Source organism: Lontra canadensis, unplaced genomic scaffold (assembly GCF_010015895.1).
Source record: "Lontra canadensis isolate GAN:19392208 unplaced genomic scaffold, GSC_riverotter_1.0 scaffold30, whole genome shotgun sequence".
NCBI classification, from domain to species: Eukaryota; Metazoa; Chordata; class Mammalia; order Carnivora; family Mustelidae; genus Lontra; species Lontra canadensis.
Window position 1 is genome coordinate 8,137,858 of NW_022631024.1, and position 27,970 is coordinate 8,165,827.

Below are 27,970 nucleotides of genomic sequence, written 5' to 3' on the forward strand. Positions count from 1 at the left end.
CATGAAAAGCACACCAAGAAACCCATGCAGCTGGCCCAGGACAGGAGGATCTCCTGGGCCACTTCTGAAAAATGAAATCCACAAAACACTAAATGCAGGCAGAAACATACTCTTTCACCCAAAGAAAATGAGTAAAAGTGCACACTTTATTATGTACAGCATTGGAAAGGGAGGCCATGTGGAAAAACCTCTCACCCCAACACTCACCCTAGAGACCCCTTTTATGCTCCCTCCCTCTCAAGCAATTTAATCCCACCCTATTGGGCTATGAATCCACAAGGCAGAGAGGTGAAGACTGGTATCTGCAAATAGGGAAACTCCAGGAACAGAAAGCACGGTTACCCTGAACCCGAGAAGAGATTTTCAGCCAGGGTATGGAGTTGTTTCCTGGCCCTCATGGGTTGCAAGCTCACCAAAGAGATAAGAGCATTATTTAAAATGAGTAACTTGAGTTCCAAGTCAAAATGCTCCATATACACTTAATAAAACTCAGCTTGGAACCTGGATACATGGCTCAAGGTTTCCTAAAATAAGCTTGGAAATGGAGGATCGGGGAGGGGACACTCCTAGTGTGGGACTGACAGTGATCTAGCTAAGGACAGATATGCAGGCTGGGCTCTGGGTAGGGAAGACTTCTCTAGGTGAATTCAGAGCCTCAAGGAGGAAGGTCACCAGCCAGGTTTTCGGGCCAAAAGGAAGAATGCCAGGTTACTCAGATTCATACCATTTGCGAAACTGAAGGTGCTCCCTATTACTGCAAAATAAGCAACCATGGTCCGGAGGGGCTGACCACTTCCTCTTTCAGCATTGACCTTGGTGATGGAGAAAGGATCCCGCAAATAGAAAAGAGACCTAGATCTGTATATACGTCCTAAGTTTGACAGTGTCTTGCCAAGCTCATTGGCTATTATGTGCCCAATATATTGTGAAATCCTTACAGTATTTAATGAACAGGACTGGTAGCCAAAATATTTCACAGTGTACAAGAGTTAATAGATGCAGACAGTAAAATAGAATGGCTTTCTGAAGACATTTTTTAAAAAAGTATTAGTCCTCAAGCTATTCGAATGGGTATATAAACAGTTGCTCATAGAACTTAGAGAAAATGTCGTTTAAAAAATCAGAAACTGTTGAGAACCTGATATAGGAAAATAGGCAAAAGTGAGAAAAAAGCACTTTTGTGACAAGTATGTAGCTGGTTTGAAAGAGCACAGAGGACTCATTTGGTCACAGAGAGGCTCAAAGAAGCTTCGAGCAAAAAAAGAAAAACATTATTCTTAAAAGATCTTTGTGACAGTGGATTTAAAAGTCTTTCAGGGGTTAAGATCATCTTTCTCACTGATCTTGACCATCTCCTCCAGTGTTGAAAGGTACAGGCAAGAAAATGCCTCCTTGAGACAGAGGGTTATTTCGAAGCACCGCCTGGGATTCGAAAGAGAGCGGATGGCAGGAATGTTTCCTTAAGATTCCCCGAAAGTAAGGCACGTGTGGCCCAGAGAAGCTGGTCGTAGCCTAAGGTCTCTGCTTTCTGCAAAGCATTTGTCCAGCCAGGGTGTCAAGTGGTGGTTATAACCTATTTACTTGCCTTTGGTCCGGCTGCAGATAGAGGGTGCAGAATGACCCAGTGAAAAGTCAAAAGACAGGGATTTAACCTATTACGTGATGATCTAAATATATGAACTTTTAAATATTTTAAAGAGTAGGAAATTATCTCCTATAAATCACCAGTCCCCTCCCTGCACTCCTCTTTCTCAGTATTTACAAGCTAACAATCTTCATCTGTTGCTAGGATCACTACACATTCTAAGAACCTTGCAGTCAACATATGGAAAGGGAAGAGAGGAAGGCTAGCCGAGATCCCGCCCTCCTCTCTCCTCACAGGTTAAGGGCTGATTTGGTCCCCACTCTACCCTGGAAAGGAAGGGCGCATCTTTGCACTGGCCTCCAAGGCTTACTGTTTTGCCCCCATGATGCCTTGCAACATGTCTATGGGCAGGGGGAAGACGATCGTGGAGTTTTTCTCAGCAGCGATGGTGGTCAGCGTCTGGAGGTACCGCAGCTGGAGGGCTGCCGGAGACTCGGTGATGACCATGGAGGCTTCCTTCAGAGCCCTGGATGCGTTCATTTCTCCCTCAGCAGCAATGACCTACGCGACAAGACCGGGGAGTGGGTAAAATGGAGAAAAGGCAGTGTTCAAACAGCAGTCTTCAAACCTGGGTAGGTATATACCTCAACCTTGCAGGGCCGAGAAAAAACGGTTTTAAGAAATCGATTTCCAGTTACCCAGTTTACATACGTCCTTTTTCCTCTATCTGATTTGCCCAAGTATGTGCCTGAGGTCAAGACATCCTCTTCTACTGTGACCTTTCTTGCATGCTTCAGGGGACCAGACAAAGAGACAATTCGAAATACAGTTTAGGGGTTGGGAGAGTGACTAATTACTGGATACGAATCCTTTTGCAAGTAAAATGGATTTCCAGTTCTTTGATTGCTACGAAAGGAAGAGAACCTTAAAGAACTGAAAGCGGATGACCATTAAAAATACTTTTTGAGTGGTGCCTGGGCAGCTCAGTCAGTTGAGTTGAGCATCTGCCTTCCTATCTCAGGGTCCTGGGATGGAGCTTGGAGTCCTGCTCCCTGCCCAGCAGGGAGTCTGCTTCTCCCTCTCCCTGTACCGCTTCCTCTGCTTAGGTGCTCTGTCTCAAATAAATCTTTAAAAAATTTATATTTTTTAATGAAGATGGCTCTATGATTTTTCTTTCAGCACCTAAATGTAGAGGTAGTGCAAAGAATTGCATGTGTGACTTGCAACAAAACTTCCATTTCCACCCATTTATTTATGTAAACAAAAGTTCTGACTCCTTATATCTATAAAAATGAAAAGTTAAGACTGGAATTGATGTTTAGTCTTTTGGCAATAAGTAACAGCCGGCTACAAAGACATGAATTCTTTGTCTTGTTAAGAGAAGCATTTCTAGTTTAAAAAAAAAAAAAATTACTGAGAAGACATTCTGAAACATTTAAGTGCCTTGCTTGTAGTCATGGGAAATTTTTTATGATAATTTTAACTTCAATACTAAGTGTGTTGCGGTACAATCATAAAATGACTCATGACAAAATATATCATATTAGGAAAAGAAATCCGTGAAGGAGGCGGAGTGGAAACAGAAGTTCAAGGAGAAGAAGAAGGGACAGTAAAAGAAGCCCGACCACTAAAACCTTATTGGGCGCCTGGGTGGCTCAGTGGGTTAAGCCGCTGCCTTCAGCTCAGGTCATGATCTCAGGGTCCTGGGATCGAGTCCCGCATCGGGCTCTCTGCTCAGCAGGGAGCCTGCTTCCCTCTCTCTCTCTCTCTCTCTCTGCCTGCCTCTCCATCTACTTGTGATCTCTGTCAAATAAATAAATAAAATCTTTAAAAAAAAAAAAAAAAAGAAGCCCGACCACTAAAACCTTATTTATATATTTTAAATAGATGGTGGAGTCATTATGTCATTTGAATTTCACTGGGTACCTTTAAAAGAATGATGTTCACAGTTTTAGTGTGAAATGTCAGTATTTAAAACATAACCAGGGATAATTATGCTCAGCCAAGTGTATCAATTCAAATGAAAATTTTTACTGGTCTATTTAAAATGTGTGATGGGACTATACAGTTTTTCCAAATTCTTCGAGAGGTTAGTGAGCATAAGAGCTTGAACATCACTGGGCAGCGGGGAGGCTTGGGAATGAGATGGGCTTTCACGCCAATCTCGAACCAAAAGCCTTACCAGCTGAGTGTCCTCACGGGGGTAATTTAACAGGCTGAGCCCTGGTTTCTTATTCTTTAAAATGCGAGAGCACCTGCCTCCTCGGGCCACTGTGAGGAGGACAGAAAGCTGAAGCCAAATCAAGGCAGTTCCTTTCACTTCATGATCCTCGTAGAAGAGGCTGAAGATACCAGGATCCTCAAGCTTCACTGGGCAGTGCCACTGGGATATTCGCACATGGATCTCAAAATATTCACGGTTCCTAATACTTCCGTGAGAATCAGGATCCAAAGCAATGGTCTTAGGACCAGTGGAGTTACGATTACTTACACCGTTACTGTTGGGGGCCACGTTAGGGGTCAAGCCCTGGGCAGGAGCTAGGGGTGGAGGATGGATGGCCTCGCCTCCTTCAGCACCTGGTCAAGCAGGGGACACAGACAGGGAAATTGGATGCTTCGTTCCAGCATGACAAATGTGGACAGAGATGGGTACGAGGCTCAGTGCCAGCCCTCAGGGGAAAGCAGTTTTTGCAGGTGAGGTGGTGAGATAAATAAGTTCAACAGGATAGGGCGAAAGCTTTGCTGTTTGGACAAAGTTGAAGAATACATGAAATTCATCACACATGAAAAAGTACTGTGGTATATTAAAAAAAAGCTGGTGTATTCCAGAAAAACCTAAGTGGCTGAATATGGTGTGAGGCCGAGGGGAGGTGGGGGTGCTTGGTCTGCAGGCTGTAGGCAGTGGGAAGCTGCTGAAGTTTCCAGAAGGAACCTCACCAGGTCTAGCTGGAGAGGACAGGCTGACAGATGCCTGGGGACGGATGGGGAGACTCGGTGAGGGGCCAGTGGGACAGCCTCGGAGTGACCAGGGCGATTCGCCGGTAGCGGGGATGGAGGGAGGAAGGGGCTGGGGGGCTCTTCAGGAGGACAGTCAGCAGTATGGAGGCTGACTGGGTACAGGAAGGGAGAGGAACTGAGGCAGGGCCCTGGGTTTCTAGGTTTGGGTGCCTGGGTGGTCCCATTAGGTTAGATGGGGGATATCAGATGTGGTATTACCAAGAGAAGGCACTCAGCTTAGAGGAAAAAAATCTCAGCTTAACAGGAGGTCCTACTTAGGTCTGAGAAAAGGGGCAGGAGCCAGGTACATGCCAAGTGCCTCACGTAACCGTGCTCTAAGGCAGGCACTGTATGTACAGAATGCAAAACTGAGCTCGGCCCCGAGAACAGATGACATGGGTTTTTCCATATCATCTCAGATGACCAGTTAGGCACTTTTTTCCCCCCCTGGTCTGGACATGGACCAACTGCAAAGCTATCTCATCTCCCACTACCGGCCAACACACAGTCTCTTGGCTGGGCAGCCGGACCCACCAGGCTAGGCACGCCGTGTTGTCTAAACACCGGCTGCGTAGATGCTGTGCATGGGACCTCAGAGAGCAGAGCCAGCTGCTTGTGGGGAAGCCCCATGCTGATCAACACTTCTTATCGCTTGATCCATCATGTGAGAGTCGGGCATTTTTAGGCCTGTGAGGCTGGTACTGTGGTCTCTCCTTCCAGAACTGGGGTGGGCCAGGCCGAGAAGGGCAGAGAAAGGGGACTCTGCGTTCCTGCACTCCCCGCTCTCAATCAATGGATGACGAGGCCCCGGGAATATGCGCCTGAAAGCATGTGCCAGGCATTCTTTTCAGAGGCGTGAGAAAGGAAATCAGGAAGGATGCAAGCGGGAAAGGTACTACATTCAAGTCAATCAGAGCGTCAACACACTCGACAAAGAGGTTTGGCTAAGATACAGTCAAGCTTGCGGGACAGTCTGTCCTCCTTCGTGCCAGGCACCTTTCTCTCTAACCATGTTCCGTTCACTCTCTCCATTGCCTGGTGCTCCTTTGCATGAATAAAGCAAACTCTATCCATTCAAAGGCAAGGGACATGCGGGCAGATTCCAGTCTGGGGTACTACAAAATGCTGCTGTGAACACTCCAGCATGTGCCTTTTGGTAAACACGCGAGGGCATTTCTGTTGGATACACACTGCCAGAGGGCTTTCCAAAGTCTCTCTTCCAAAGAGACTGTAAATTTCCAAATTTCCAAATTTCCAGTCTCGCTAACAAAATCAGAGCACCAGGTCCTCCCTCCCCCACACTCAGTTCTTTTCTTTTTTTTTTTTTTAAACCATTCTGGTGGATATCTAGCATGGCGTCTGCATGGGATCTGAATTTGCATTTCCCTGATGGCTAATTAACTTGAGGAATTTCTCTCTGAAGTCTCTTAGTCTAGAGGCCCTCCTACCCTTTTCTTTCCCAGTTTACATATTGAAGAAACAGACTCCCTATTTTCCATGAGAACCTGAATATATGATTTTGAATTTTTGGCCTTATGGTGGCTGCAGGGTTATTTTATTTTACAGAAGGGAGAGACTCCTTGTGATTCTATGTGCTCACCCCAATCTTAAAGACAGGCACAGCCCAGGTCCACGAGAATAGTCTAGATGGTCCCTACAGTCTCATCTAAGTGGGAGCACAGTTATTCAGCATTCTAGAGACAGGGCTTCCTCTGTCTCTTTCCATTGTTATCAGGGAATCTCCTTCCTAGCTGGTGAGAACACCTGCAGACCACCCATCACGGGAAGTCCAAAGGAGGCAGTGAGAAGCAGAGGGGAGTTCTCATTTCTGTGGTCACTCATCAACCGTGTGACCTTGAGGAAACCATAGAAATTTTCTGGGCTTCAATTTTCTTCATCTGAATGGTGGGATGGCAAATAAGTTTCATTTTTAGAGCCCATTCCAAGTAGCTGAGGCTTGTTACCTGGAGGGCAATAGGAGGAGCCTGAGGTCAAGTCTAAGCTCAGCGGAAAACAGTGCTGCGGTTAATTACCAGCAGGGGAATAGGAGGTGGGAGGGGCAGCATCGGGGCCAGGTTATTTGTCACCTCCAGAAGGTATAATCTCTAAGGACATTTCAGGCTCTGACATTCTAAGTCGTCTATGTGTGGTAAGTTCCATTCAATATGGCTTGGAAAAGGGACTGTTGGTTAATGACATATTCTAGATAAAAGCAGTTCCTAATTTTCAAAATACTTATTAGCACACAGTAGGGCATCTTTAATGTTACCGGAAATACCCCTTAGTCTTCTCAGGGTGATGACTATGAGAGCGAGCCCTTGAGGCTTCCGCAGCATTACCAGCTGTCCTCAGAAGCATTAGTTATCATGTTGGGAAAACCTAGCAATCCTGGTCAGTAGAAAATTCTGGCATAGTTTGCCACAGGAGCTACTCATCTCTTTGGTGTTGGCTAAGAAATTATAGCACCTGACCCTCATCTTAACGGCTTCCTACTAGAAGGTTAGGGTTCTGTGCTTAGCCAATTCTCCCCAGCTGCCGCTATTCTCCAACAAAACAACAGACTGGTTTTCTCCTTGCATCTTGGGAGATCTGTCAAGTCCACAGCAAGCCCTCTCATGTCAACTGACCCTCTGCCTCCACTCGCTCATATCTGCACAAGGGGCTGTGGGAGCTTATTAACATCTGACTTTGCCCTTTTGACTAAACTTTGACCAAAGAAGATCTCCCTCCTGTGAATCTGGAATCAAGGCTGGTCTGTCCCTTTTAGTGTTCAACCAGGGAGGTATGGAAACTTGAGAGTCAGACATCCTGCCCGCAAGCTATCAGCAGTGAGGTGGGGTCCAGAGGGTAGAATGATTAGCTCCCTTTGGTCTTGACCTCAATGTGGTCCTGGGCTCCAACTCTGGAGACTTGAGTCTGCTTCCCAACCTTGGGTTTGGCAAGCTATCCCTGTCCTTCTATATTAGCTCCAAGAAATCCTCTTTCCCAGATTAGATGAATAGACGTTTCCTTGACACCTCTCATGGGAGGCACGCACCATGCAGGCTGCAGAGGTGGGCAGGGATGGGGATGACCAAGGAAGGGGTAGGGAGGCAGACATCAGAGAAAGAGGAGTGAAAAAATTTAAGAGGACAGAGAGGAAGAGGGAACAGTAAGAAGGAAGAAAAGCCTGAGAAAAGAGAGAATGAAAGAGAAGACAAAAATAGGAAGGAGGGGTGCCTGGCTGGCTCAGTCAGTAGAGCGTACGACTCTTGACCTCAGGGTTGCGAGTTTGAGCCGCACGCTGGGTGTAGAGATGACTTAGAAAAAAAATAAAAGCTTTGAAAGAAACAAAATAGGAAGGAACAGATGGTGAGCACACTGACGGGAATACCCAGTTGCTCTGAACTCAGAACTGTTAATTTGTGCTTAGTGGGGGTCTGGGAACATAGGGTATAGGAGACGCGGTCACAAAAGACTGAGCAGCTCTGCACACACTGCCAGGCTCACAGGATGTTGTGCAGTGAAGCAAGCAAGGCAGAGAACAGGTACAGTACGAGCCTACTTTCGTAAAACAAACAGGCCAGCAGTCAAACACCCTCATCAGGGAAAGCCCCAGTATACACACTAAGCTGTCAGGAGCCGTGGCCCCTGGGGGCACGTGACTCAGATGCAAGAGGAAGGCCTTCACCTTGACATACACTTTAGGATTATTTCCATTTTTGTAACAACTATGTTTTGCTGTTTTGTAACTAAGACGAAAACTCAATAGGAAAAACAAAGTATGGAAAAGAGAGAAAGAAAAGAAAGAGAAAACTAGAGAAAAGAAAAGAAAAAAGAAAAGAGACAAGACCAGAGCAGACAATTAGTCTACCTTGGCTCGGGCCTCCCGGGATGCCTCTGCCTCCGCAGCCATGGCTCTCTGGAGCTGCACGGGCAGCTTCACGTCCTTAATTTCCACGCGCTCCACCTTTATTCCCCAGTCATCAGTGGCGTCATCCAGGGTACACTGTTCGGAAGAGCGAAGGCCAGCAAAGAAGGCTCAGCTCTGCCCAGCAGCCGAGGACAGACCACTGGGCCGGGGAGCAGACAAGGCTCTGGGGGAGACCTGGGGGAGAGGTTAGGTCTCCTCTGTGGGGGTCAGGGCCTGGGGAGCTGATCCTGGTTCTCTTAAAGAAGCTCCTGCAGGGGTTGGCAAGCTTTCCCTCAAAGGGCCAGACCGTGGTTGTCTATTTTCAGTCTTCCCTGCAACTCTTTAACTGTGCCATTGTGGGTCAAAACCAGCTGTGGATAATATATAAACCAGTGCGTATGGCTGTATCCCGACCACACTTTACTAATAAAAACAGGTGGCCCGCTGGCTCCCGATCTAACGTGACTGAGCCACAGTACTTCTTTGTGCTTCATCGGGGTCCCTTTGCAACAGGAGGAATGAAGCCTTCCTTTCTGTTTGCTGTGGTGGTCGTGGGCATCAGGGTAAGGCCGTAGATTTGATACACGATGACATTGATAAATAACAAGATCTCGGATTTTAGTCCTTTATCTTTTTTGGACCATCCAGGTTTAATTCATAATCTATGATTCTAGAAAGCTCGGGATGCATATGAGTTACAAGGGAAGTCATGGGTCTCGTGCAGAGAACAGAGCATTAACGACACCCGCGCTGTCTTGCAGAATGGCCTCGTAACTATTACGCTAAATGAAAAAGGTTAATGCTAATTCTGGGGGGGAGCCCTAGTGGAAGGGAATAAAAAAAAAATAATGCAACTGAGCTGTTAAGCCATGAGATCTTTGTGTGAAAAATACTCCTTCCAACAAGTTTCAATGAAGAGAAAAAGGCCGGCCAGTGACTCTCCCAATCGGAATGAGTCAAAAGTTGTCAAACAACCACTAACCCTCTGGCTTCACCTCGGTATTTCTGGTGACTCATGGCCTCACCTGCATGTTGTGTGCGATTTCTTCTCTGTCGGAGAGGATCTGGGAAAGGTTCTTGGTGCCCAGGACGTTCCTCAGAGTCGTTTGTGCCAACAAACGGGTCGCCGAGTCGGCATTGGTGATATTCGCCACGGCGAGGGTGGCGTTCTGCACGCGGTAATAGACTACGCCATCCACACTGATGGTCACCGAGTCCTTGGTGAGGATCTGTAACAGGAAGGATGCCATTTCACACCTGCCCACCGACTCCTTCTTTACGAGAACTGTAAGCAGTGTTGTTCTCTAGAACATCTGAAGACACCCGCCGATTTTCTGTAGTGAGTGATACTGACAGAGTGTAGTGTGCCCTCCAAGTTTGGACACTGAAACCTAACCGCCCACAGGATGGCATCAGACGTTAGGAGGTGGAGCCTTTGGGGCACGCTTGGGTCATGAGGGTTGAGCCCTCATGGTCATCTGTGAATGAGGAAGCAGAGCCTCATCCAGGCGCTGAGCCCACCTGCACGCTGACCTTGGATCCTAGCCTCCGATGGGGTGAACAATACAGAGTGGTTTATAAGCCGCCCAGTGTGTGGGATTTGGTTAGAGCCGCCTGAAGGGACTACAATGACGCAGCATCCGAAAGCTAACCATGCCTTGGGAATTTTAATAAAATACATTCACTTATGCGCTAATTCAATCATTCAACAAATTCTGAGATACCACTCAGCAGCCGGCACTGTACTTTCCAAGGGGGCGGGGAATCAAGGAAGCCGTGGCAGAAAGGAGGAGGGACAGCTGTCGGTGGCAGGGGCAATACTTGAACTACGTCTTACAAGAAGAACTCATTTCCCGAGGGTGGGGTGAGCATGTGCAAGGGCAGAAGCATCACGCACGACGTAGCCCGGCGCTGGGGCAGAACCCAGGCTGGGTTAACGCTCTAAGGCAGCACAGTGAAGTCAAACACAAAGGGAATGGGGACTATTGTTATAGGGAGAGGTGAGGGTAAAAATAAATTTTACAGCATGCTACATAAAAATGCTTTCCAGGACATCATGCATCCGGGCTTCTTCCCACCCCCTTCCGGGTGGCTCCTTGGTTTGGTTTTCAGGTCCTCTGACAGTGGCCCACTGGCCTCACTCCTTCCTGCTCCCTGCTGCACACCTGCCACACTGGAGAAGGTGGAGGTCCCACACGCATTGTGTTCTGTGTCCCAGGCCTTCGTGCAGGTGTCCCCACCCCGCTTGGATGTCCTCTCCTCTCCCTCACACCAGCAGACTGGCACATGATGACACATCATCCAAGACACAGCTCTTTTCCTCTGTGAAACTCCCCTAACGAGGCAGGGCTAGCCACGATCCCCTCTGCACCTCACTGCAGCGACCATGCTGCCCGTCGACCTCATCGCTTCTCTAATGGACCATGCGTTTCTTGAGGGCACCTTGTCTCTGCTGTCTCTGGCACTGGCAGAGTGCCAGAGACAGCAGGTAGTGAATTAAGGAGAGAGGAACTGAAACGTGATCCTAGGAACACAGTGATTGTGGCAGAGCGTGCGAGGGAGGGTCAGGAGACCTGAGCTGTGCCTCCTGGACCTGGCTTGGTGATCTCCAGTGAGGCTCTAGAGAGTCCTACAGAGTCCTACAGAGTCCTCATCTGTGAGATGGGGCTAAAAACACAGCCCCATTCTACGCATACTGCTGGCAAATTGCTTTGAAGTTGAAGATCCAGCCGAACGAGGCTCTTTCGGGAGTGTAAAGGGCTGTGTAACGGGTGGGCAGTAATGGCAGTGGTGTGCACTGCTCTTCTGTCCCTGTCAGGAAGGAAAGCAGTCACCTCTTTTTTCTGATAATCTAAAAATACTTCTAATAGTGTATTACCACGTTGGCATGCAAATTAATGATTTCCCACGATATGATCGGGAAACGCATATCGTTTCTGAACAGCCTCTTGCCCCTGCGACTGCCACAACCTGAGCTTTCTAAAGCTGCAGCCTCTCTGCCTACTGTTATTCGTCGGTGGGGTACTTCTCTTCCTTCATATTACGTTCAAGGGGGTCAGAAGAAGGACTGCTTGCCACGTTCCAGTCTGCTGCAGGTTCAGCGGCTCCCAGGAGAGGAGGGAGCCGCTGGAAGGCAGCAGCTTACAGCAAGCCTGCCGGATGTCTGCAGCGTTTACAGAGGGGAGCCTCAGGACTCCCAGCTACCCTGCAAGGGGCTCCTTCTGAGGGTCCGTCTTCTCTGAAAGATGGGAAAACGTGCAGAGAACACAGCACAGCTTTTAGCCCTGTTCTCGTGGGTAACAGTGACTGCTGGCATCCCTCCGTGCACGTGGAGGATGAAGTCTGACCTCAGCCCCTGTCTGGATCGGCACCAGCAAGGAGGTTCCTACACTGGTTCCTGGGGTTCGAGGCCAAGAGAAGGCAACCGGGCCAGACTCTACCAGCCTGCGGTGCACCTGGCTTCTAGCCAGGAAACACTTGACACTCTTCTGCTCCTCCCTTCATCCTGTTTCCAAGCTTTCTATTGGCCTTGGTGACGACGCCTCCCTGGACACATGGCCCAGGATGGCCCTCACCGTCAAGGGCCATGAGAGAGTGAACATGAACGTCGGGTGCGTTTAGCATGGAGCTGCGGAAAAAGCATTCGGCGAGGAACCCACGGAGCTGAATGTAGCTCCCGGTTCTGCCACTCTGGTCTGGTGGAAGCCCTTTGCCCCACGGCAGTTACGTGCTTTTCAAGGATCCTGCTGTGAGTTTCAACTGTGATATTCCTTATGAAGTAGTTTGGAAGAGCATGGAGTAATGACTATTACAAAACATTATATGCTTTATCTAAAAAGCCAAATGAGCAGCCTAATTCTGTATCTAGAATAAAATGAAGAACCTGAAGAAGAATGTTGTGTTAAGCTGGATTTCCTATCAGAAACCTACAGCAGAGAAGTGCAGTAGGAAAAAGGATGACAGATACAATAATACTAACACTAGGCTACACTTGGTAATAATAAGCACATATGCACTTAACTATTTATTAGCCACTGGCCTAAGCACTATACATGTAAGGGCTCAGGTAGTCCTCACAAGAAATAGGTTCTACTTCTGAAGTAGGTTCTACTAGGGACGCCTGGGTGGCTCAGTCAGTGAAGTGTCTGCCTTCGGCTCAGGTCATGATCTCAGGGTCCTGAGATCGAGCCCTTCTACCTGTCCCCATTGCTGGCTCATTTTCAAGTGTGCTCTCTCTCCCCCATCCCCAAAACTAGGTCCTATGATTATAACCTCTAATTTTACAGATGATGAAATTAAGGCACAGAGAGGTTAAGGAACTTGCTCAAAGGCACACAGCTGGAAAATGGTGATAAGCAGACAGTCTCTACACCCATGCTCTCACCACTCTATTCTGTGCTGCTCTCATCGCCAGTGACTTTCACAGACACCTGTTATCAACGGCATAAGACCACCTTACCTCCTGAGGAGGAATGTCAAATGAAATGGTCCTCATGTCCACCTTGATGAAGCTGTCAGTGCAGGGGAGAATAAAAAACAAACCTGCAACAAAGAAACACAGAATGTTATCGAGAGACACTGGCACCTCATCCCTTCCCCCTAACAGAATCAAAGGAACCAACGAAAAGAAGCCAGGTCGCCTCAGTGCACGAGCCAGATGCCAGGAACGCCAGCCTCCTGCTCCATCGCCCCACCTAACTGCTGCCACTGAGGCCCGTGACGTCATCTCCTGACTCCGCCACCACAGGCCATCTGATCTTTACTTAGACCAACACGATCCTTCCCATGTCTTTCTGCATCTTCCAGGTTCTCTCCTTTGACCCGTTTCCTCAGCCCACGAACCCCCGAACATGTCACATAAGGTCCTGCATGGCCTGCCCCGGTGCCCCTCTTCGGCCGCTCCCCTCTCCTCAAGCTCCACGCTCATGCTGGGCCGAGCCACCTGCAGGCCCTTTCCCTCCCTGGGCCCACCATACCCCCCTCGACATCACGCTGCCCATGTTGCCCCGTTTCTACTGGGAATACCGCCCCTCTGGCTAACACCTCTCCATGCCTCAAGACTCAGCCAAGCTGTCATCACCTCCAAAGCCTGGTCTCATCCTGCTAGGTGGGGTCCGTCACCTGACTCTGGGTTTCTACAGCTATCTGCAATGACTTGGTCATGGTACTTATCACATGGGATTGTAACTGCTTCCTTTTTGGTGTCCACTAGACGGCAAGCTCCTTGAGGGCAGGAACTATGTTTTAGCCTCCCTTGAATTCCCAGAGCCTGGAATATAGTAGGGGATGAAAGGAAGTTTGCCAGAACTAAGGCGTAGAGAGTAAGATCTAGAAAGCCTTTAGTGAGTAGGAATTCTATGCTTAAACTTCCACAGTGTGGCTATTCTTGGCCTAATATAATCTTATCGGTGGGGATGGGAAGGGGAGGGGAGCCCAGGGAAGGAAAGGGCGATTGTAGCAAGACTGGCCAGCCCCACTGCTATTGTCACACGGCTTCTGTTACAGGCACTCTTTTCTATGTCAACAGAGAAGGGACCCATGTAAGGGAATCCACATCAAAAAGAGGAAGGACTTCGGTCTCCAGGCCAACGACCAGAATTCTAGTACTGACCAGGCCCTTTGGCTCCTCCTTGTAAAATGCGACCCAGTCTAAAGATGATGGCTCGTTCATATTCTTTTATGATCTAGATGAAAAACACAAATAATAATTAAACATGAGGAGTACAAATCTTTATATACACTCTGTATTTATAGGCAGCTTGTTAAATATATATTCTGTTCTAAACAGGTTAGATGCCTCTATGTTGTTTTTTTCTCTAAACAGTATCAGGGTGCCTGCCTGGCTCGGTCTTTAGGGCATGCGACCCTTGATCTCGGGGTCATGAGTTCAAGCCTCCTGTTGGGCGTAGGGGATTTCTTAAACACATAAAACTTAAATAAAATAAAATCCAAACAGTATCTATAAATAACATGTTCAATGCCGAATTACCAAGCAGGATATGTATTTACTATTTTTTTAAGTGATTATAAAAGCAATAGATATTTCACTGTGTAAAATTTGGGAAGTAGGGGCGCCTGGGTGGCTCAGTGGGTTAAAGCCTCTGCCTTTGGCTCAGGTCATGATCCCAGGGTCCTGGGATCGAGCCCCGCATCGGGCTCTCTGCTTGGCGGAGAGCCTGCTTCCCCCTCTCTCTCTGCCTGCCTCTCTGCCTATTTGTGTTCTCTGTCTGTCAAATAAATAAAATCTTTAAAAAAAATTAAAAAAAAATTTGGGAAGTATAGAGTAGTATATAGGAGCAAATCCATAACTCCACTCCTCAGCTATTAACATCCTCACTCAGTTACTCATGCATTGGTAATAAAGACAAGAAATAAAAATGACTAAATTTCCCACAGTTTATCTCCTGACTCCTTAAATTATAATCATAAACTTATCCGAAAATTCTTGGAGCATATTTTCCCTTCTTAGGAATATGTAAATGATAGTCATTTATCAAAGTATTAATGACTTTATGGAAAAAATAACCAGCAATAGGGGGGCCCTTGCCATATGCCAGGCATTGGGATAAGTATGTTTAGAGACATTCTTTAATCCTCGCAATGGCCCCATGAAGTGGGTGTTGCTACTTCCTCCCATCTTACAGGGAGGAAATGAAGCAAAGGTCACACAGTGAACAACGGAGCCAGCAGCCAGTCCTCAGTGTCTTGACTCTGGACAGGACCACCCCAAATCCCCAACTTTGGAACATTTCCGATGGGGATCCTTCCTCTAACCTCTGAGATGGGCTGCCTGGACCACGGCTGAAAGAAGTCCCCAGATTCCATTACAACAGGTGACTAGAGGGAATTTTCCAAGGGAGAGATGAAGGAAAAGGGATTCAGGCCAGTAGGTCTCTCTCTCTCTCTCTTTTCTACACAGATACACACAACGGGGGGCTTATGTAGTGAGGGGCTGACCCCTTGGCAGACACAAGTGACGTCTTCTTTATTACCTTTATGCACATCCATATCGAGATGGGGAAAGTTATAACAGTGAACAAGAACGAGACAGCCACCAAAATCCAGCCACAAGGTCCAAGGCCTGTACTGGGGCTATCTGTGAAAACAAAAAATACACATCTCTTGTCATTGTTAATAGCAAACTCCCACCACCTTCATCCTCTGTCCACGGAACTCACCGATGCCTAGAATTCTACTGTGTTCCCTCGATTTCCCCATCTAATCCTTGTAACAACCCTGAAGCACAGGGGCTACTTTTCTCATCTACTTAACATGACTAGGATTTCCCACATTATTTTTTATCCTGCAAACATTTATTAGGTGCCTAATATTTATTATGCCTTGTGCTCTGCACTGACATGGTAAAAGTAAGACCCAATCCCGGCTCTCAGGAAGGCCTTGCCTGTCTCAGGTAAGACAGACAGATTATTACAACATTAAGTGGTAAGTGTCGACACAGACTGTAACACAGAATGGGAGTAACTTACATAGCTGGGACAGAGGTGACAGTGGGGTAGGACGGGTAGGGGACTGTGGCCGTTGTCAGAGGCATATCTTGAAGGATATAACGGTTAAGGAAGGTACCAAAAGGGTGGGGATGGAAGGCAAAGAGCATTTAAACTAAGGGGACAGATGAACTAAGGCAAACTGCGAGTGATTTCCTCTGGCATGTGCACCATACTTTATTACCCCTTTCCTGGATGATTAAACACACTGTTTCTGATTTTTCAGGATTATTAACAATGTATCACAAACATCTGCACACATAGTTTTCCTCTGGCTTTTCTAATTGCTTCCTTTCCTGCAACATGAAATAGCTCTTGTCTTACACCCCACTGCAAGAATTTCAGCGGGCCAGGGATGGGGGTGGGGGTGGGATTAGTCGATCCAGAGATGATGAATATTCTTCCAAACCACACACATTTTTATAAATAAATTCTGTGAACCATTTCTCTCCCTTCTATTATTCTCACCTTATTTTTTTTAGCCTTTGTTGCTATGCATCTGTGCTTAAAAGAAAATTATCTATTTATTTGAGACAGAGGAGAGATAGTGAACAAGATGGGCCAGGGGGAGGGAGAAGCAGATTCCCCACTGAGCAGGGAGCCCACCGTTGGGCTCGATCCCAGGACCCTGAGATCATGACCTGAGCTGAAGACAGATGCTTAACCAACAGCCCCCCAGGTGCCCTGCATCTGTGATTTTTATGTTCTAATTTTTTTATCAGCTACACATGCACAGAGTTTAAAAAGTCCCAAAGTTCTCCAAGATTAATACAAAAAGAGAGCAGTCCCCCACTTACCTCTTCCAGTTTTTCTTTCCTCAAAGGCAACTGCTCTGTTGGCTGAGTCTTTTGGTCTATACTTCTCTGTTTCTAAATAATATGCTTGTTTTGTCACTTGTTGCTTTCTCCATTTTGAGCATTACTTATTGACTTTCCACGATAGAAGAGGATTTAGCTTCTCCCCATCCCATAAATATACCCATCCTTCTAATTATATCATCATTTTGGTTAGATTATTATCAAATTTTACACTTCATGAATATGTAAATGTGATTCAAAGCTAAGCCAGGTTGGGATGTCTGATTCGTTTTTCTGTCCCATACAACTTTTTGTTTTTTTCTCCAACGTCTTGCTTTTTCCCTTTGCTTAGTTTTTAATGCATGCATTGATTCAACCTCAAACCTCTCATCAGTGTTCTAAATCTCCTCTCATAAGGGTCAGGTGTTCTACCAACTTCCTCTTCGAAGACAGTATCTCTTGGAGCGGTGTCTGGACTTGCTCTCTTAGGTGGCGTGAGCGGTTGGTCCAGGGACTGTGTTTCCCTACAATCCTGAGAAACCCCCTTCACTTCTGGGTTGTGTTTTGCATTTTCTGTACCCAGTGTCTTCCTCACTTTTAGTTTGTTTTTCCTGTCTGTGGAGGGCGGAGGGATGGAAAACACCCAGGGATACTATCACTTTCCTTATGAACCACAGAAAGCTTCTGCAATATTTCCAGGAACTGTCTTGGTAATGAGAGGGAGAATGGCAAGAGGGGAGGAGGCAGGCTGGGCAATGGTTACAGCTTGGAAGGACGAGGATGGCAGCAAGACAGGCCTTTGAATCTATGGAAGGCCAAGAAATAAGCAGAGTTGAAGCTGAGAGCCTGGGAGAAGAGGGACACAAGGTGGCACCCAGATCAAGTGCTCTGAAATGCAGGATGCAAGAACAGAAATGCTACAGATGACTTAATGGTTTTCTGGTCCTGTGTCACATTGTGAGGTAAAGGTCTTATGCATAAATGAATAAAAGTGCTCTAAGTTAATCTCCCGGAGGTTTCTAAACTATAGTTTGTGGGGTCATCGATGTATCTACTGAGAGGATATTCCAAGCACGGACCTGTGCAGAAGCTATCCGTGCAGAAGGCTCCCTCAGGCATTATCACAACTGATGATAATCCCAGCCCCTCTGGTAGACGGTATGTCGTAGGCACTGTGTTCAATTACTCGAGATGCCTATCTCATTTACTCTTTATAAGTTAAGTTGAAGTTAAGTATTTTTTTTTAAAAGATTTTATTTATTTGTGAGACAGGGAGAGAAAACACTAGCAGGGGGAGAGGCTGAGGCTGAGGGAGAGGGAGAAGCAGACTCCCCGCTGAGCAGAGGGCCCGATGCGGGGCCCGGTGCGGGGCTCGATACCAGGACCCAGGGATCATGACCTGAGCCAAAGGCAGACACTTAACCAGCTGAGCCACCCAGGTGTCCCAAGTATTTTTAATTCGATTTTACAAATGAGGTAATTGAAGCAACAAAGCTTTCCCAAGACCACAGAGTGGAGGAGGACCCGGGATTCAAACACAGGTCATCCTACCCCAGAGCCCACGTTCTAAATCAAGTCATTCCTTCTATCCTTTGCCTCTGAATTAAAAAAAAAAAAAAAAAAAAAAATTCCTCATGAAAGAAGATTTTGTGTTTGGAGCACTTTCCCAAGACAGTATCCAAACTGGGAGAACATGGTAGGAGTTCGGAGAATGAAATCTGATATTCTTACAGAGGAAGGCCTCCTATTTCCAGTTATGCCTATTTATAGCAAAACAGTCTCAGGCTGGTGGCCAGGCTCAGGTCTAGGCTTCCAAAGTGAAGCAGATTCCAAACAAGGAACAGACTGGCCACAAATACTTTTCTGACAGCATTTGGTGCCTTCTAAAATACTGCCCCAAGCCTCCTGTTCCCAGGCAAATTTCACAGCTCTCTGTCCTGAACATATTAGACTATAAACTCTCTGAGGGCAGTGATGTTTCTTACTTTTCTTTTATCCCAGCCCAGTCTTTTCTCATGTGTTGCATGTGCATATGTGTACACGCCCTCAGTTTCCACCGTGATTACATGGGATTACGTGGGATTACAAACGAAGAGCAACAAGAAATGAAGTGGAGATCCTAAAAACTGGGTTTGGTCTTTCACATCTCAAATGCTCAGATAGAAATAATCAGTGCATACGCTGGGAATGGCACCACTTCATACCATTCTAGCCTAAACTAGCCCATACTCAAGCCTTGAAATTCTTCCCCATCTGGTTAGAGCTTCGAAAGGTACACAGATCACATTCCTCTGAAAGGTGAGGCTTCAGTTTCACCAGGATATTAGCGAACCCTTCAGAAATTCTCAGTTACTCCCCCAAATTTCATGAAATTCATTTCCTCCAAGTTTCTCATTCACTACCTTGAAGACTGGATCCTCCCTACCAGTTGTACGAGGTAAAAGGCAATAATGAGCACCCAGCATTCCTGAGATATTCTGGTTGATACCGCTGGGTGGGAACACCCTGAAAGATTAGGGATCCCATGACACTGGGTTGTAAATACTACTTGGCTGAAGTTAATTTTTTTTCTTTTACTACCAACTCTTCTGAAAACTGCATCAAATTTTTTTTTTTAAAGATTTTATTTATTTATTTGACAGAGAGAGATCACAAGTAGGCAGAGAGGCAGGCAGAGAGAGAGAGGAGAAAGCAGGCTCCCCAAGGAGCGGAGAGCCTGATGTGGGGCTCGATCCCAGGACCCTGGGATCATGACCTGAGCCGAAGGCAGAGGCTTAACCCACTGAGCCACCCAGGCGCCCCTGCATCAAATTTTTAACTAACCAAAGCGAGGTTTTGAAAATGGGTATGAGTGTATATATTAACACTGTTTAACTCAATATTCAAACTGGGCTTATCTCCAGGGAACTGACAATGTTTGTAAAAGATTATTTATTTATTTATTTGACAGACAGAGATCACAAGTATGCAGAGAGGCAGGCAGAGAGAGAAGGGGAAGCAGGCTCCCTGCTGTGCAGGGAGCCCGATGTAGGGCTCGATCCCAGGACCCTGGGATCATGACCTGAGGCGAAGGCAGACACCTAACCCACTGAGCCACCCAGGCACCCCGGAACTGACAATGTATTTAAAAAAACACTGCTTTTTTCCCTCTTATTGTAAAAGCAAAGTATTGTTCCTATAAAAATTAGAAATTATAGCTAAAGAAATTAGAGAAGAAAAATTATCTATACTTCCCTTATCTCTAGATGGAGATTGACTTTTCTGCCTTGCTATGTATCCTCTAAATCTTTTGTATCCTTTTTTTAAAATGAAATAATGGTATATATAATAATTTTGAATCTGCTTTCCCCCTATACTGTGAATCTTTTCATGTCAGTACATATTCTTTATTATTAAAGGTTGAATAATAGTCCACTGTTCCATGAACCTAATGAACATTTATGTTATGTCCAATTTTCTCAAATAGAAATTCTGCTGTATTGCATATATGCTTAGTAAAATTTCCATCCATTTTTATTGTGTAAACTAATTTTGCTGAAAAGATGAAATTGTGTAATTCTTAAGTTTCTCTCACTCTGGCAGTATCTTTAATTATGACTAATAATAGCCATTTATTGAATGTCTATCACATGTCAGCCACAAGTGGATTCCTTACATACTATCTTTCTAATATTCACAAATATCTGTAAAGTAGGTATGAAATATTCCTCCTGGAGTCCCCAAGTAATAAAGCAAAAGACTTCCTGAGCCGAGACAGAAGAAAACAAACAAAACCATGAAACAAATGAAACAAAACAAAACAAGTTGTATGGTAATTTTTGTTGGGTTAGCTTCCAAAAAAGCAGTAAAATAATATTTTCAAGAGAGTAACACAGGCATAATTTCAGAGCACTACATTGTTAATGATACTGTATCAGCTGATTTACTAAAAGGTCTACGGAACTTGACGCTACTGGAAATCATGTGCAATAATAAATTCTATTTATCATTGAGATTTTGTTCTAAAGTTCAGAAGATTAGATTTCCTCTTCAGGGAAAGGCCAGAAAGGTCTTACATAATATCTGAAAATCTAACTCAAGTTTCATTTGCATTAATACACACAAAAGAAAAAGATGAACCCAAGGATTGTTGCAATGCCTGAACAGCAACATTTAAGGACAAGCTTTTCCTTCCCCTTTCCTGGAATGCAAGTGAAGCACTTTCCGTCTTGATGCACTGCCAAGAACAGTGCTGTTGGGGTGGAGAGAGATAAGAGGGCTGGGAATTTGGTCTCAAAAACATGCTAACAGCATGGTCCTAACGGCACCTTTTAAGGATCAACAACAGTAGGTTGAAATGAAAGGTCTTGGCAATTTTTGAATTTTTCTGAGAGGTATAAATATTCAGGATATCATATTTCTGATTATATTTTCCTTCTCCCTCTGCCCCTCCCTGCCCCATTCGTGTTCTCTCTCTAAGATAAATAAAATATTCAAAAGGGAAATATTAAAAAAAATATTCAAAATATTAAAAATAGGTAAATAAAAAAGACAAGGAAGGGAAGGAAACAACAGAAGAAAAGGAAAAGAAGAAAAATGGAGGAAAAAAGTGAAGAGAGAAACAAAAATGAAGCAGCACACTACAGAGAGAAAAATGACACCAGATGGAGGGAGAGATGCACCCAGCTTAGCACACAGTAGGGGCTCAATACGTGTATGTTGAAAAAAATGTTGGCATTTACTAGGAGAGATTACAATTTGCATTCGTTTGTGCGGAGGCTTTCAAAGCAGACAAGCACACACTATAACCCATCTTTCAAATGATTATTTTAATTAGGCATGGATTCTAATTCTTCGAATGCCCTTATCCTTAAACCTCTAGGGAAGAAATTAGCCTCTGGGCTGGAGTGGCTAAAGTCCAGATAGTATCAAATTAAAAACCATGGCCAGAGAGAGTACCTTTCCTCCCTATTATAAACCGTCTATGCCTACAAATACTGGATCAAAATGACTGATACTGGAGAAGCATTTTCAGATCTGAATCACAAAATGTGTTTACCATGAGATATTAGAAAAAGAGCATGGCCAGACCCATTCAAGAAAGAGTTCCAATACAAATTGAAATAAAGGGAGTCCTTTGCCTAGCTTGAAAAGATTGTAAGGAAATTAAGTGTGAATATTTTCTTTCCCAAGTATCTTGGGGATTTTCTGTAGCTTTTCTTCATTCGAGTGTCCTAGTCATAAAACAGGAGGAAAAAGAGGTGAGGGTGTCATGAGTAATTTTAAATTTGAACCCCCTGAGTCTTAAAGAGTCCCCCTCTCCAAATTGCCTACAGCACTTAACCCTTTCTTTCTTTCTTTCTTTCTTTCTTTCTTCACTTAACCATTTCTAAAAAACATTTATCGTACTTATAATTATCCTATTCAAGGTCTGTCTTCTTCATAGATTTTGATCTTTTTTTTTTTTTAAGATTTTATTTATTTATTTGACTGAGAGAGACAGAACACAAGCAGGAGGTGTGGGAGAGGGAGAAGCAGGCTCCCTGCTGAGCAAGGAGCCCAATGCAGGGCTTGATCCCAGGACCCTGGGATCATGACCCGAGCCAAAGGCAGACACTTAACAACTGAGCCAGCCAGGCACCCCAGATTTTGATCTTCTTAATACAACATGGCATGATGGCTTCAAAGCTGGCTCTGCCATTCATTATCTGTATGATCTTGTGAAAGTTTCTTAATTCTCTGTGCTTAACTACTCGTTTAAAAATAGGGCTAATAGGAGTACCTCCTGAGAGGGTTAAATGTGAAGAGTAGATGAGCTAATACGGTAGACATCTAGAGCATAACAGGTACTCAAAAACCATCTGCCAAGTAAATAATTGTTGAATACAGTTCAGAATCATCCTCTGTCCCAAAGCAGTTGTCAGAATGAGTATGTATGGGCTGACTATCGCCCATAGCCGGAAAGACAGAAACAGTTATATTCAGAAAAACTGGAGAAAAACAATTTCATAATGCTATTAAGTGAATTAAATTTAGACTAGACTTGAAACATTAAGAGAGCAAAACCCTCCTACTTCTTCCATTGTTTGTTTTTTTTTTTTTTCTTCCCTCCAGCTCCTTTACTTGGACATCTTAAAAGTATCTACAATTGAGTTTTTCTCATTAAAGTCTTTGGAGGGCAACATCACTTCATCTAAAAATTGGGGGTGCCTGGCTGGCTTGGTTGGTAGAACATGGGACTCTTGACCTCAGGGTCATGAATTCAAGCTCCACATTGGGCATCGAGCTTCCTTTTAAAAAAAGGTGTGTGTTGGGGGGGCGCCTGGGTGGCTCAGTGGGTTGAGCCTCTACCTTTGGCTCAGGTCATGATCTCAGGGTCCTGGGACTGAGTCCCACATTGGGCTCTCTGCTCAGCAGGGAGCCTGCTTCTCTCTCTCTCTCTGCCTGCCTCTCTGCCTGCTTGTGATCTCTCTCTGTCAAATAAATAAAATCTTAAAAACAAACAAACAAATAAAAAAGGTGTGTGTGTGTGTGTTGGGGGGGCAGATAAAAGTACAGTTCAACTGACATCAAGAAGCTAAGCAGTGGGTAAGAGCTCGGGGCTCTGGGGTCAGATTCCAATTCTACCACTAACTTTGCTCAGGAGTAATATAAGGGAAAAGAACAATACTTGTCTCATATAAAAACCAATGAGAAGAACTTGACACTCAGGAAGTGTTCAATAAATAGCAGCGTTATTTTTTATTACAACGTAAAGTTCATATTGATGCAGTTTATAGGCATAAACTTTTTAGTAAGTGAATTGCCTTCTGGGACCCAAACACTGCTGAGAAAATATCAAGACTAACAATCTGCCTGGGGACTCTATCTCTAGAGGAGAAACAGACTACATCTGATCAGGACAATAAAGCTCTAAACCATCTTGGACCATCTTTCATACAACTTTTTGCCCATAAATTTAAACTCCCTGCATAATTACTACATTTTCTCAATAGTCATTGTTAACTTCATTCTTTGTTTTCCCCATTAATGAATTACCTCAATAGTTGACATTTTTTTTTAATTAAAAAAATTTTTTTTCAGAGTTAAATGTTACTGACAACTTACAGTAAATGTTTAGATGTATAAGTACCCTGTTAACCTTAATAAACTGAGAAAATATTAAAAAAAATTTTTTTTATAAACGTATAATGTATTATTAGCCCCAGGGGTACAGGTCTGTGAATCGCCAGGTTTACACACTTCACAACACTCACCATAGCACATACCCTCCCCAATGTCCATAACCCCACCACCCTCTCCCTAACCCCCTTCCCCTGGCAACCCTCAGTTTGTTTTCTGAGATTAACAGTCTCTTATGGTTTGTCCTCCTCCCGATCCCATCTTGTTTCATTTATTCTTTTCCTACCCGCCAAACCCCTCATGTTGCAACTCCACTTCCTCATATCAGGGAGATCATATGATAGCTGTCTTTCTCCGATTGAATAGTTGACATTTTAATGTTACAAAAGTACATTTATGTAAATTTTCTCATTTGATTCTTGAAACCTTGGGAGACAGTTACCACTGGTAAGATTATACCCAGGACAGAGACAAGGAATTGGCTCCGGAGGCTGAGACTTAACCCAAGGTGACTCAGGTAGTAAGGGATGGTATTGAGATCTCAATTCAGATCCTTGAATTCTAAATTCCACTCTTGTTTCACTACACTATACTATACCATCTTATCATAAGTGTGTTTATAACTGGACAAAGTTGGTATGATTTTCACTGATACTTTACAACAGACACTTTATTGCCTGCATCTTCAGAGACTAATCTACTGAAATGTCAGGCTAAATGCCTGGGGTTAAGTTTCTTTACCAGTCTCAGAGTATAGACAGACATTCAAAAAGAATGGAGAAGGAGAATTGACACATACTTCCTTTTTTCCACGGACTATAATCTCTAACCTCTTTCTTTCCACACTTAACAAGGTATTGTCATGATAATTGTAATTCCTTTATCAAGATAATATATACCCAGACAAACAGTCTATCTACAATAAGACCATGTAATAAGGAACCTGTCTAATCAAACACACACACACACACACACACACACACACACACACACACCAGCTTTACTAGACTTGGTCATTGGTTTGAGTTAATTTATGACCATTGATAGTTTAACTCAGATTAACTATTAAAGAAGTTACAAGGTTCTCCCCAATCTGATCAGCTGTAACAACTGAAATAAACAAATCAGTCCCTTGATTCTGCTTATTTTCAGGCATTGTCCCAAAGGGATACATTCTGTTGACATGTCTCTTAATTATAATAATACATTTCTTTGCAATCCACCTGCACTATTTCATTACAAAGTGAATGCACTGGCTCTTGCTCTAGGTTTGGCCCTATTTATATTCCTAAGACTAACTGTCAGCAAAATCACAAAAGGACAGAGTTTGGGCTTTTATATTCCACTGCCTCCCCCAGAAGCAGCCTTCTGGAGATGTCTTATTCAAGAGGTCTGGATTGAAGTTAGATTCCTTTGGGCTTTCCTTGCTGTCTCTCACCTTCGGTGAAGTACCAATGTCTGAGAAGGTCCTCTCTTGCGTACACATTTTGAAGATAGCTCTAGGGTAGGGAAAATGGAAAATCACATAGCCGGGTTTGAAACCTGGCTCCGAGGCACACAGGTGTGATTTTTCTATTCCAAGCCCCAGTTTCCTAGCTGTAAAATGGTGGATAATGTTTTCCTTGTGGAGCTGTTAGAAGACTGCAATGAGATCATGTTTGTAAAGCACTTAGGCTGTGTTTGACCTATAGCAGGCACTCAATAAATTCTATTTAATAAATTCTAGTAATGGCTTTCTACCAGTGCTGGATCTCAAAAGTTTATATTAAAAAAAAAAAAAAAGGGTGACCTAGACTAAGCAAAATTTTGTTTGTATGTATAATTTTCTGAGGAGCAGGCAGTTTTCATTAGAGTCTGAAAAAAAAATTTGTATATATAAAAAAAAAAGGTAATCATAGAGCCAAGAAAAAGAAATTAGAAGTGAAAACTGGTCTGTAACCATGAAAAACCAACTAAAGGGATATTAAGTATAAATAAAGATCATGCATATTCCCAAAGAACATCTACAAACAGATTTCCCACTGCTTTCACCAAACTGCTACTAACTATCCTCATAGTCCCTCTGTCTCCCACCAAAAGGTCAGACAGAGCACAGAGGAAAGTATCCCACCCACCTTCCCATCTAGGATATGACAATCAACTACAAAAGAGGTGGACTCCAAGTTTTAGGGTCAGCTAAAACCCAATATAAAATATGGCTCCATTACTTATAAACTGTGACTCTGAAGTAATTCAACCTCTTTGAGTATGGGTTTCTTCATATACATCCTTCCTGTTACACTACTGATTTGGGAAAGTAACTCTCCAATGTGCTTAGCAGAGAAAAGTGACAGATAATTCTTTGGATACTCCTGGGAAGGATCGCTGGGCAACGGAAATGGGACTTGGATGGGTGGGCAAGGCTGGCTTTACAAACTAGTCAGAATAGTTAAGTCCAATATCATGTTCTTTGTGGGGGTGCTGGAAAAGCTCACCCTTCCCCCCTAAAATGTCATTCTCTATGTCAGCCTGTCTGAAATTCCATCCTTAGAAATAATTCCTTTGGATCACTAAGAGCCCCTGGGAGGGACTCAGCACCCCGGGGAGGATTGTCACCTCTCTCTATTGGAACCCCACTCTCACCCCCAAGGAGTTAGCCAATAAAGGTTCAAGATTATAGCCTTCTCAAGGGTACTAGTTCCTTCGCAGGGCAACAACACTGAGCCACTCAAGGTTTCTGCCATCACGGCAGGGAAGGCCCCGGTAGGGTGGGAATACTTAAAAGAATTCCCAGTGAGAAACATAAGCCCCAGAGGCGAGGTCCCTAGGACAAAGGGAGTAAAAAGGGGGCAGAAAACGGCAGAAGGTGAAGCTGGGAAGAGAGAGGGAAGAATGCCGAAAAGAGACTTTCTTCTTTTCTTGCACAAACATAGCTTACTTCGTGTGAGGGGAGCGGGGGCAAAACCTCCCAGGTCTGTCTTGCTTCTTAATGTGAAATTGGCCAGGGGTGGGGCTGGGGGGGCAGGAGTTCTTTCCAGTTCGGGAGAAGGGGTAGTCGCTCTGGGCAAAGGCTGGCTGGAGGGGATTGGGGTGGAGGGGGGGAGGGGAGTCGCGCGACAGGAAGACCCAGGGTCCTGAGTGTGGGGTGCAGGTTTGCGTCACTGGCCGTGAGTCACTTACACATCTTGCCCTCACGCATGCTACGAGATAAGGAACGCAAAGCGCTGGCACAGGGCCTGGCATCTGGCAAGCGCTGGAGCACTCGAGCCCCTGCCATGGCTCTGGTATTGGAAACATGCCCTGCAGTGGGTGCGTCCCCCGAGTGCCAGGCAGGCCTCTGTGCACTCTGCACCCTAACATCCCTCAAACGGACCCCAGCCCGCGGAACAGGATTCACTATTTTCAGCGTCACCGAAGCTTAAAGCGGCGGTCGCACGGCTTAAAAACGACGGAGGCGAGCCTGGGACACCCCGGCTGCGGCTAGTTCCCGAGGGGAGGGTTAGGGGAGGTGGGCGACGGCGCGGGGCTCACCCCTGAAGGAGTCGGGGAGCCGCCGGGCTTCGGCGTCTCCTGTGTGCCGCTTCTCAGCCATGCTGCCCGAGCCTGAGGCGTCGCTCTCCCGTCCTGACCAACGACGCTGGGGAGGCTTCCGCGAAGAATGCGCGGCGGAGATCCCGGGCGGAGATCCAAAGCCGAGACCCAGGCTGCAGTCCCGCCCCCTACCCGCGGCCCGGCCAATCGACGCCCACGACTATAAGGGACACGCCCCACCTTGCCCCGCCCATCCCCCCGCCCCTCCGGAGCGGCCGCGGGGTGCGCGCCTCCCGCGCGACCCCGCTGGTCTGAGGGGTGTGGTCCGAAGGGCGGGAAGGCCTCAGGCTGGGGTACCCGCCCAGGGGCGGCACCGGAAGGGAGGGGCGGGCACCCGGGAGCGGGGAGATATTGAGGAGGGGGCTGAGGAGGTGACCTGAGGAAAAGGTGCTCGCGAGGGAGAAAAGGCTTCAGGGCAGACGAGTAAGAGGAAAATGGCGCCCTCCCTGGGCTGGTGGGGTCCGAGTGGAGGCGAGGAGGCGAAGGGGCACGTGTGTGTGGCTGAGGGCCGCAAGGGCTGAGA

At 45.6% G+C, this 27,970-nt stretch overlaps 1 protein-coding gene across 1 annotated transcript; it reads right to left on the reverse strand.

The window, feature by feature from the left end:
• Window positions 1-106: 106 nt before the first annotated feature.
• Window positions 107-27,522, reverse strand: STOM (stomatin). Its single transcript, XM_032865764.1, has 7 exons — window positions 27,388-27,522; window positions 15,467-15,570; window positions 14,086-14,158; window positions 12,934-13,016; window positions 9,500-9,703; window positions 8,436-8,570; window positions 107-2,146 (listed from the first exon to the last, which is right to left on the reverse strand). The coding sequence occupies exons 1-7, from the start codon at window positions 27,446-27,448 to the stop codon at window positions 1,952-1,954; spliced, it is 855 nt and encodes a 284-aa protein (XP_032721655.1). The 5' UTR covers window positions 27,449-27,522; the 3' UTR covers window positions 107-1,951.
• Window positions 27,523-27,970: the final 448 nt, after the last annotated feature.

What these genes read in the sequence shown, in the direction of transcription:
- STOM (XM_032865764.1), bottom strand. Translation starts at nt 27,448, where the DNA reads ATGGCTGAGAAGCGGCACACAGGAGACGCCGAAGCCCGGCGGCTCCCC. An exon ending in GCTCCCCGACTCCTTCAGGG is followed by an intron (nt 15,571 to 27,387) that starts GTGAGCCCCGCG and finishes TTGTTTTCACAG; the next exon opens with ATAGCCCCAGTACAGGCCTT. An exon ending in TTGACATTCCTCCTCAGGAG is followed by an intron (nt 9,704 to 12,933) that starts GTAAGGTGGTCT and finishes TTCCTGTTACAG; the next exon opens with ATCCTCACCAAGGACTCGGT.